This window comes from Ips typographus, linkage group LG3 (genome assembly GCF_016097725.1).
Source record: "Ips typographus isolate SLU linkage group LG3, UJ_Ityp_2.0, whole genome shotgun sequence".
NCBI lineage: Eukaryota > Metazoa > Arthropoda > Insecta > Coleoptera > Curculionidae > Ips > Ips typographus.
In genome coordinates this window covers 2489005-2500184 of record NC_138424.1, presented here as the reverse complement: position 1 = coordinate 2500184, position 11180 = coordinate 2489005, and the positions used below count along the sequence as shown (strand labels likewise).

The window sequence follows — 11180 nt, the reverse complement described above, 5'->3', positions numbered from 1 at the left end:
GCAAATACAACATATACCATACAAAACATTTACTTTAGCATAATGTATGAAAATCGATTTTTTATTCCTCACTGGTTTTTGGTATCAAAGTAAATGCCTTGAATAAAACGCAATAAACTAGTTTTAAACACTTACCTGTCGCTATAAAACTAACGATTTTGTCATGATTGTGTTTAGGGGGACCCCGATCGTTAGGAGGTGGTTTATAACGTTTTATCCACTCGTCCACCCCCCGACTCGGCAAAGGGTCTTCTATACTAGTTTGAGTAATATCCTAAAAAAGCCACCTATGAGCCTGATCGAAGTCCCTGAATCATTTTTACTCACATTATCCCTAACTACAACGTTGTCGAGCATTTGACAGCTCGAATCCTCGAGCAACAGTTGTTCATTGATATCGAACCCGAATACTAGACCAGAGGGCACTTCTTTGGACACGCCGGACAAAATAACTACGGGAGGAGGACTGTTTGGGTCTGAAGACAGATCTTCTTCGGGTAGTCTGTAAACATCTCCAGGTGATTTAGGAAAATCTTTCTTACGCACACTTACCCGTTAACCAGTTTACTAATCTCGTCTTCCTCTTCCATATTTGTAGTAGTATCACAGACAGTTGGGGCGACACTGTCGCCAGAGTAGTTCTTTGAATTATTGAGCCCTTTGGGAGTGTAACCGCCATTGGTAGCAGGCTTTTTCCGCTTGGTTTTGGTACCGCTTTGTTGTGGTGACGACGCGTCTGTTGAAGGCGTAGATGCGGCGTTGGGAACACTCTGCTGTAAATACAGCATTGATCAAATCAAAATCAAACAATCAATCAATCAATCAAATACAACGGTAAACATTACTTACTGGTGGAGATCCGCTTAAACCAGAACAGTTCATCAGTTGTATTTTCTCAATAGTGGACACGTCAACGATATCGGGCGGCATCCGCTGGGCGGTTACGTAGTGGGCGGAATCCCTCATAAGCTGCGAAAAGAACTGGAATAAGGTTGAGTGGGTGGATTCATGTGATCAATGGGTTTGATGGGCCTTGGTATGTGGTTTGTGTGTGTCCCGACGGTGTGGTCGGTGTTTCAACAAATCTAACCTTTTTGTTAGACTTGTGATGGTGAATGAGAGTGATGCCAGTTACTATGTGATACATGCACGATAAAGTACTTACGATTTTAGTTAATCGACAACCGGAGCGGTCGTATTAAAGCCACACTTTCGATCAAAACAAACTGGGAGAATGTGGCATTATCAGTTACGCTTAACCACTTAAAAATTCTCTGATAAGACAAAACGATTGCACCACAATGAAAATGAATAATGCATTTTATATGCACTAAGTCATTATGTCACCATTTGTTATTCTAATTTCTGACGGTTGAAGAAAATGTGTGGACTTTTTATGAATATCGTTTCGTTTCTAGGTTTGAATGATTAACCTACTAAGCTCCACATTATACTTACCACTATATTACCTACAATGTATTAGATATACTTTAAAATTAATGCAAACATTCTGAAGCGATAGTTACGATATGAAAAAGCGATTAAACCACCCACACGCAAGCGTGACAACAAAAACCATGACCAAGCTGTTATGGAGAGGAATGCTTTTTGCCCTTATGTGTCATAACTATATTTCATATTGATAATACTTTCAGTAATTCCTCTACATCCATTTACCTAGTTCATAAAGCAAATATTGTCACACTCAAGGTTTTCCCCCAGTTGTGCCATAAAAATCCCCATTTATGAATTTTCAATTTAAGTTAACTAGTCCTCAGCCCTCTAATCAAATTAGTCACTTTTATTGGACCTTTTAACAAAACCAATATGGAGTAATCTGATATGTTGATAGTAAACGATTTACCCATAATAAACATGATATAATGACTATGACTGACTAATAATAAAAAAAAACGAGGTTTAAAACACATTTAATGATAAAAAACCTTCCTAAAACTTTTTAGATTGGCGTGATAGAAAGGAAAGCCCATTTATAAAATTCGCATGTAGGATGTAGGATAGTCAATTTATGGGCTTGTACATGTCTCTTTTGTTGTAATTTACTGTATTTTATTTTGATAAGCAGTATGTTAATTATATTGATTACATCGGGCTGTTTTAAGACAGTCGTTATTTAGGTTCATTAAGCAAGATGCCATTTAAGTATTACACCACAATAAAAACTTATTTTATGACCTAAAAATGGAAAAGTTACCCAATTAAGACAGTAGATGATGTCAGACACATTAACAGGTGAGTATTTATGTTATAAAGGACGTAACTACCAAACCAACAAAAGTTTCGAGTTTTTCGAGGCTCTCTGACATTACGGCAACTAAAACATGAAATTTGAGGCAAAAAACATTTCTCCTGCATTCTCACTCTCTCATAACAAAAACAAACAATAAGCGTATGCAACGCGATAGAAACAAAGTGTCAAACTCACCGACATCTCGCCGTGCAGTTGATCGCCAGCTTGGAAAAATCCTTGAACGCTGCTGGGCGGTTCGCTCAAGCTTCCGCCCACTTTACTCCGTTTCTCTTTGTTGGAATCGGCGCTGCTGCTGAGCGGAGCCGACACCGCCGCCTTGAGAGGGGCTTTTTCTCGCACAAAAGTCTCCTCATAACTCAAGATCGATTGCACAGCCTTGTCACTAGTTTGCAGACTAACGGTCGCGGTAACCGACGTTTTAGTCATGATGCCGGTGATCGCGGGAAAACTTTTAATGTTGTTCACGTCGGGCACTGACGTTTTGTTGATCGGATTGTTACTACTTGAAACGGCCGGCGTGGTTGGAATTGGTTTGTCCTGTTGTTGTACAGTGACAGCTGGTGGGGTGGAGATCTTAACATCACTTTCTTGTGGAGATTTTGCAGTTGGTTGGGGTGACCTTTCCTTACTGGATTGTGGTGATCGTTCCTGCTTCTCTGGACTGGGCTTTTTCTTTTCACTGTTTTTGGCTTTAAGAAGAAAAACAATCATTCAATGTGAAGCACAATTCAAGTGAAATGACGTAAACTGTATACCTATGTCAGCATAAGAAATTGGCCCATCTATTGGCAAAGAATGAACAGAGTCCACATCGGAGGAGTCGTTGCTTTTTTCACTGTGAGGCATCGAACGCGTGATTTTGGCGTTCGACGGAGCTCCCAGATCGGGAGTTGGCGCTCGTCGAGTCCGTCGATCCTCGTTACTGACCAACGATGACATTCCGCTGTTTGAAGACGTTTGCCTGGCACCACTGGCACTGCTTACACTACTCCAATTATAATAAAACTCATACATTTTCAGAGTGAAACAGGAAACATACCTGTTTCGTCGTTTTTTGCTCTTCTTTTTCGGCCTCGTTACCTCCCAATTATCGGTGGCGGTTTCAAGATTTTCCATAGATGACGCGTTGTATAGGCCTTGGAATGAGTGAGGCTGCAAAAAATATCAAAGTAAATTTGCGATTTAACCAAAAGACACCTAAAACAGACGTACTTCCACATTGCCCCAAGAACGACGTTCGCGAGCTCGATCGATAGCCGGTTTGTTGGTTCGCAACACCACATTTTCGTTCTCTGTGTCTTTCTTGTTTTTACCAAACCCTTCAAACTCTCTGTCCAATTTCATACCAGAAATTTCGCCAAGAGAATTGCTTTTCTACAAACCAACCGAATTATACTATTACCACACCATAATAAAACCACGGGCTGGTTACTTTTAATTCGTGACGGCCATCTTCTGGTCCTCCAGCGCTCAACTCTTTACTACCAGATTTCGTGTGTCGCTTTTTAGGTTTAGCGCCTCCATCCTCCGAATTGTGCTGCTTGTGAAGCTGCTTAGATTTCGTTTGAGGCGTTCGAGACTTGATGTTGTTGTCTTTGGGACCTTCAATGAACTGAAGCAGCTCCTCCACATTGTCGATTATTTCTGACTTGTGGCCCGCAATCTGTCATTGAATGTAAAGTTAGATTATGTTGTATACTAAATGGATTCGTTTAATTAGTAATGTTAAACTAAATTTCCGGTACTAAAACTGTTTTGAATACTTACACTTTCGGCTTTAAACACTACAACATTCTTATCAGTCTGTTTTTTCTTCTTTTTCTCTTTGGTCTGCTGGAGAGCGTTACCGTTCTCGTCCGTTTTCTGGAAATAGAAAAACTATTTGACGTAACAAAAACATCTCAAAAACAAAAAAATGAGACTAACCTTTTCCTCCAAATTGGGAGGTTTTCCGGCAGGATGATTCGGAAAAATGACTTGGACTTTGCTCGGCTGCACCGCTTTCGTTACATCCTCAAGACACATCCGCCTATCGTCAGACGTAACAGCAACCCCATCCAGCAGTTGCACCCCGCCAAATTGTATTGGATCGTCTACGTTAGAGGCACGATTGGCTGTTAAAACATGTATCAAATAACAAATATTCAATCTTTATATTACCTATAAAAAAATTAAAAATTAAAGTGCAAGTGAAAGAACTATAAATGAACTACTGTTGCTGATATAACAACCAAAAAAAAATCTTACATTGTTGTATTTGTAAGGTGGCTTTGCTGGTGTATTTAGCTGGAATTATTGCGGTAGACGTCATGTGAGTCTCCCCAGGTCCGGAAGCCGAAGAACTAGCCCGGCTTGATCCTCCGCCATCAATCAGCCGTTCCTCGTAACCCCTAAAATGGAAAACTTAACACTTCCCACACAAACTGAAAATTAGGCTGATTTGTGAATCAAGAGATATTTTTTTACTCCTCACACCACCGTCACCTTAACCCAAGTATTATGGGGATTTTTACCATACGATATACCTGGGTAGTAGATCGCTCTCGAGGAGTCGCTCTTTCTCCATGTCGACCACCACATATTCCTTGTCTTGTCTCAGTTCTTTGCTGCGTTTCGCCTCTTCCAGAAAGTCGCGCGAAGTATCGCCCGAGTTGACGTTGCTCGGGAGACTGCCTGTAAATAAAAAGTGTGTTATCACCAAGGCAGATATGTAATAAACACCAAAAAATGCCTCACAGATTTTTTTCACTTTTGTTGGAAACAATTGTTTTCTTATCTCAATAACAAAAACGTGATTCAGCGTAAGCTATACAGTAACACACTAGTAGAATAAATGAATCAAATTAAGTTCCGGAAATATTGATATGTAAAATTTGCGCTATTACCTACACTACTTTTTGCAAGTTTATTCAATTTGCAGTTGCATGCAACTTAAGATATCTTACAGGGACTTTGAAACGTAACATGTAGCAACTGACTTTTCGAAGAATTAATTGTGCTTCCTAGGGACTGAAATCATACCTTCAGTGACAAATTTGACCATTAATCCTGTACAAATGTACAAAAATACTTAAATCAACTAAAATGGATTACACGCTTTTAACAATGAGCTTTTATAACTCGATAATTACCAAGGAAAAATTGTAATGAATCTTAACAGACCTGGTGCAAATAAAAGTTAACTTTGCTCATGTCATAAATAAAATGCAACTCTTCCTAGGTAATAATGCAATGAACCTCCAACAAATCCTTAAATAAATCAAATGTGTCTGAAGAGTATTCTGTTGGTAAGGACATTCAGAAAAAAATCATATTAAAAATTAAAGAAATGTAATTTATTTTCTACTATTTTTCATAAAAAAATTAATTAACCATTAAGTACAAATTTGAAATTTAGAAATAATCTTTCTGCAAACACATTTAAAATTTTTCACACAAAAACAGTTTGATAACTTTCAGATTTACTGTATGGTCAAGAAGCAAATAATATAAATTAGCCAATGGGTGACTAATTTAAAAAGGCCTAAAAATGGTTAAATTGAGAAATATAAAATCATAAACCATGGAAGTACATTCAAGGTTTCATTTGGGAACAAAGAAACTGGAGAACACCAAAAAACTGCATAATGTTTCTGGTTTGTCTTGGTTCATAAACACAGAATGTCAGGAATGTACTTATCAGCTTATCAGTTAGGTTTGACCAGTAGGGTACAAACTTTATCTGAAGGGCGGGGAGAGCACCGCCCAAAGATGTAAAACTAGGAGAATGATTAAAAGTTGCATAATGAGCCAATTAAAACTTAACACAAATTAAAATCTTCCTGCTGATATAGACGAAATCGGGCCACAAGGACGATGAAAATCGATCACAGATATTTACCTATCCTGACCTGAGGGTTAAATGTGGTTTTACTGAAGGGTCATGCGAATCCCCGAGTCACTTACATCTCACCGGAGCCCCGGAAGCGGACTTTAGCAGTCCGTTCCTGTCCGCTCTTTCCTTGGAACCTTTCAACAAGTTGGGACGATCCTCCGCCATGACGTTTCAAAATTTTCGAGCCCGACTTTGGGACGATATCGACGACCCCGAATCCGCTCCGAAACGCTAGTCCTAGACACTAAACCGACTGAAAACGCACCGGATCACATGTTAGTTGGTCGCTGCGCCCTCCGAGGGACCCCAAATTAGTAAAAGTCCCAACATTCAGATGATACGAGAAAGTCGAAACTACGAGATTTGGGGTTATGTGTGTTTGTGCAATTTTGACGTTGTACGAGCGATCCAACGTTGTCGGCTTGTCGTCGCAGGAATTCGAAACGACACTGTTGCCAATACCGAATTATTCAGGGAAGGAGAGGCGAATGTCCTTGATTGGCCAGTTCAAGTTGGATGCATTTTGTTTTCTCTCTATCGGGTGATACGGGATACAATTAATAAATGCCGAATTGCCTGCATTACATCCTAAATTTATATTTAATAGAATTGGTTTAGGAGAGTACCAAACCTCTGGAAAAAACTGTAAAATCAGACGATTCTATTTGCCAATTATGTCAATTTATCCGGACGTAAAAATACCGGTCGTTAACTGGAACTTTCTCTACAATGGTATATTAGAAAAGTACAATAAAAGCATGAAACATATGAAATTTTAATGAGCAAATTACGAGGGCTTAAGACGGCCATTTAAAATTCTAAATTATTTAACAACAATTTACAATTTTGTCAAACGCCACCAAAAAAAAAACCAAAACCATAAAGTGTGTGTCATTCGTTTTCACCTTCCATTCCATGGAGCGTGGAGCAAATTTAACGTCACGATGACGTACTTTAACATAACAGTATTTTGACCAACTGTCAAATTACGTCATCGTGACGTCAAATTTGCTCAGCACGCTCGATGGATCGCGAATGACAGCTCAGTGGGTAGTTTGTTATTGGTCAAAACAAGCAGCTCTCAGCTTGCTAGCTTCTTTTTGACCAATCACAAATCACGTACTACGATTTAGGCAAATACTGCACATGTGAACTCATTATTAAATTTTTTTAATTGAAAATGCATGATATTGCTGCTTTTTTTGCAATTTGCTAGTTGTTTAGAACACTATCCCACGTAGTTTTAAACTTAAAAACAAACTATTCAAAAAAGTTGCTAATAAAATAAATAAAAAATAGGTTTTCAACTATTGAAAGATTGTAGATCTTTTGTTAAGCTGTACCACACGAAACAATTATTACACACCAGTCAAAAAATGGAATTTGAAATTTTTAACTTAAATACCACAATTGCACCTGTGCACAATCAATTTCTGCTCTTCCTGTATATATTCTGCAGATACCACACTTCTAAGGGTTATTAAAGTAAAGGTACAGGGTATCTCTATAATTTTTTTGTTTAATTTGGTACTTAAAAACAAAGGTTCCCTTAGTAATGACAAGAGCCTCAGCATATTGTTGTAAAAAAAAACAAAAAACAATAAAAATTATGATTAGAGCTTTTGCCTGACTCCTTGTTAATGTAAAGATGCCAATGATTCCAGGGATTAGATTCACTTGCTAAGTTGTTTTTCTTCTGATAAGACAGGAGCGTCCCAATATAAATTTCAAGCTAAAGAGTTTTTTTGGAAAAATTCAAATAATTTACAATCCCAATCAGATTTACCGTGAGCTAAATAATAATAAATGCACTCACCAGACTGACTGGAAGAATCCCATTTTTCAAATTTCTCAGAGGAAAGCTTACCACCTTTAGGATCATCCAACAAAAAATACACGGAACGCACTTTCTTCGATTGGGTATCGTACACCGAAAATGCCATTAGAAACCCCCCTGGCCCCTGTCCGACCACCGCATTATTCCCCCGAGTCGGTTAATTGTTTTTTACGCTTTCGTCTACATAGTATAACCCTCGTTCGCACTTCATACACCTCCTCCTACTTAGCGTCGGAACCTGACTGTTTTATGGATTATGGATCATACGTCGTGCCGGCCCATAACCTCTCTGGGTCTACTCTGGCATGAAAGGCCTCATGCGAAACGACCATAATTAACACAATTGATTTTTTCGTGCCACTTACAAAATTCATACCCGCCACCGCGAAGATATTATCGCCCCAAAATGGGACTATTAGCTGACCTCGAATCCTGGTATACAAGACATTTTAAATTCTAATCAAGATATTATAACTGGTCTGTAAACAGTAATCGATAGAACAATGACCGCGGTCCACGTAATTATCATTCAACGGTGAAATCCCCAGTAGGGGCTTTTACTTTTTTTAGGTGCTTACTGTTTTTGGTCTTACTACACGCCCTTAATAGCTCCAGGGAGAAAACCCTCCAAAACGCAATAAAAACTTTATACTATAATTCGACCTGGGCCAAAATGGGAATTAGCAGAGCTCTTAATGAGAGGGCAAGGGACTTTAATATACCGGAACAGGGTTAATGTTATACAGGCTGCTTAAAATGGAAAAGTATATAAATTAAAAATCTACATGCAAGTTTGTCAGCACTGCGGGTCTATAAACTCTATTGCCATATAACCTCGTTGTGGGTAAATATAATAACCATATAAATCAGATTATAGCCATTAAAAAATCAAAAAGTTTACCTCATATTATAATTCTGTTTAACATAAACCTTTTTCGAACACGCATTCTCAAACAACTAAATTGTGACAGTTTACTGAGGTGTATAAACGTAACGTTAGTTAAGTCAAAGTTAATTTAATAAAATCGAAATTTTAAGTAAATAATGGAATTCAAACAAGGTAGGTACAATCACAAGAAAAACGCCACTCTAAGTAAATTTATTAAAATCTTACCTCCTTCTCGTTGTCTGGCACTCACTCTAACTTGATTACACCCATAACTGGATGAGGCACCACTAGAACTTGTACTGGACTTCCGTCCACGCAATCGTCTACACGTGGCATCGTACAATTCTTCCTTAGCCAAATTATCCAGGGAACCACCATGAGTACCCCTGGAACCCCCCTTAAGGCTCGAGCAACCGCCAACGATATTTTTTTATATCCAAAAGCTCACCTTTCACTCACGCTTCTACCCATCAAACCAGAAGTGGAGGGCCCCACGTAACGGCGCCCTCTAGGACCTCCAGTATGTCTGTGTCTACGAGCGGCCGGGTTACAATGACGAACCTGTTCTGAACCACTTGCTGAAGTGGCTCTCGCTATACGTTCCGTTTCTTCTGCTTTAAGTAGTAAGTCCTAGAAATTTAAAGTTTTTGGAACTTGTTCCGAATTGGAGATTATGTTTCTTACATTAAAAAGTTCGCTTTTTCCTTCTCGATCTTTGGGGTTTTTGTAGTTCATAGCTTCGTCCAGCAAAGCTTTCAATTCTCTATCATTCAAATCTGATACCTCCTAAAAAAAAAATGACCATTTGTTGATAATAAGCATTGTTCTAATATTGTTATTATTGTTCTTTCTATAAACAAATCATAATTAGATTTTGAGTTGGGTCATTCCATCCAGTAAAATTAATGTTTTCAACATTGTCTACTGAGCCATCTACTAACAATAGAATAATTCCTGCAATTTTGCTGACTTTAAACTAATAAATTTGTCTGAAATGTGTTCCTGAGGTGTGGTAATTTCATTCTGTTAACTAAATTAAAGAGATTCACTATACAACCAGGATTAAACCAAATATTCACTTTTTATTACTGTCCTGCTTCACTATAAAGCAGTAACTTTAATTTCCACTCTTTTGTGTTTTATCTGTTTACAGCAGTCTACAGATATGCAAAAATGAAAATTATCTGTAGGAAAACAATGATCAGAAAAGACAACAACAAACTAATGACACATTATGTTACAGTTGTTCACATGACCACTTTATCAGAAAAGTTGATTGATTTCTATTTTCTTGTGACTAACTGTCAAAAATGATATTACATCTGCCTGTAAACTGATACATTATGTGGTTGATAAAGTGTGTGCTACATGTTTATCAAAATTATGGTTCTGCAATGGTTTTTCTCTTTTTATATTAATTTTTCTTGAACCAAAAAAAAAAATTCCTCCTGCATAAATCACATTAAATTACAAAATGATGAATTGCAAAAAAAATGAATCCTACATATTTTGTAACTTCAATGAAAATTTTATTAATATACCCATTACATCCGCCCACATCAGCATGCAAGGAGCAGCCAAGAAACATCTTAATTTTAGCAGCCTAAACAAAGACAGAATAAGCAGGACATTGAAAATGTATATTGGGTCAAAACCTGCATGAGAATGTAAAGTTTATCTTTCTTAAAAGTTGGGAGAGTGTAAATGAAAAGACCTTGAAATGGTTCAGGTTGCAATTGGGAGGACAAAACCTATGTACCTGTCATTAAATATTTATGAAACAATGGGATATCATGCAGCCTAATTAAAGGGTTTGTGTCTAGGCTTTAATAGTATTTTTCTATCAGAAAATCAGTTATAAAAAAACTGGGTGGTAAACAAGGCACTGTCTATTAACAGATGAGGCCAGTACTATTATTAAATGCAAATTTAAATACACTTAACAAGGTCGTATTTTCCTCACTCACATTTTCATCTTTTTGGGCCTCTTTCGGACTCGCCTTATCCTTGTCCTGTCTGCTTTTGTCCGGGGTTTTATCATTATCAGGCAATGGGGCCATGTCCAAAAAGCCCAATTACACAAAAATAAAACCTTCACTTTACTGACGACGAAATGCACTACTTGCTACACGACTGGACCATGTCCATAACTGTTACAAGCACACTAACAACGTCTAGTTCGAATTTACAAGACCGTTTATTGTCTAAAACGGTTCAAAATTGGTAAAAAGGGAAAAAAAATCACATTTTTTTCTCTCCGCCATTAGGCATTACACAAAACTCACTACTACTAAACCCCAAAGTGACA

At 37.9% G+C, this 11180-nt stretch overlaps 1 protein-coding gene across 9 annotated transcripts in view; it reads right to left on the bottom strand.

Annotated features, from left to right (window-relative positions):
- The window catches only part of LOC145725803 (uncharacterized), a 14500-nt gene extending 3320 nt beyond the window's left edge, over nt 1–11180 (bottom strand). The window contains exons 1-17 of one of the 9 annotated variants that reach the window (XM_081974667.1): nt 10840–11180; nt 9557–9658; nt 9321–9502; nt 9098–9258; nt 4786–4945; nt 4520–4662; nt 4199–4386; nt 4040–4150; nt 3705–3935; nt 3485–3646; nt 3312–3424; nt 3028–3257; nt 2447–2961; nt 850–981; nt 553–770; nt 328–502; nt 136–274 (exon numbers count right to left, since the gene is read on the bottom strand). In XM_081974667.1, the coding sequence (XP_081830793.1) occupies nt 136–274; nt 328–502; nt 553–770; nt 850–981; nt 2447–2961; nt 3028–3257; nt 3312–3424; nt 3485–3646; nt 3705–3935; nt 4040–4150; nt 4199–4386; nt 4520–4662; nt 4786–4945; nt 9098–9258; nt 9321–9502; nt 9557–9658; nt 10840–10932 (3055 nt within the window). In that variant the 5' untranslated portion in view covers nt 10933–11180. Of the gene's footprint in view, nt 1–135; nt 275–327; nt 503–552; nt 774–849; nt 982–2446; nt 2962–3027; nt 3258–3311; nt 3425–3484; nt 3647–3704; nt 3936–4039; nt 4151–4198; nt 4387–4519; nt 4663–4785; nt 4946–6217; nt 6569–9097; nt 9259–9320; nt 9503–9556; nt 9659–10839 lie in introns of those variants that run through there. The other 8 variants (XM_081974666.1, XM_081974670.1, XM_081974672.1 and 5 more) reach the window with 8 other exon arrangements.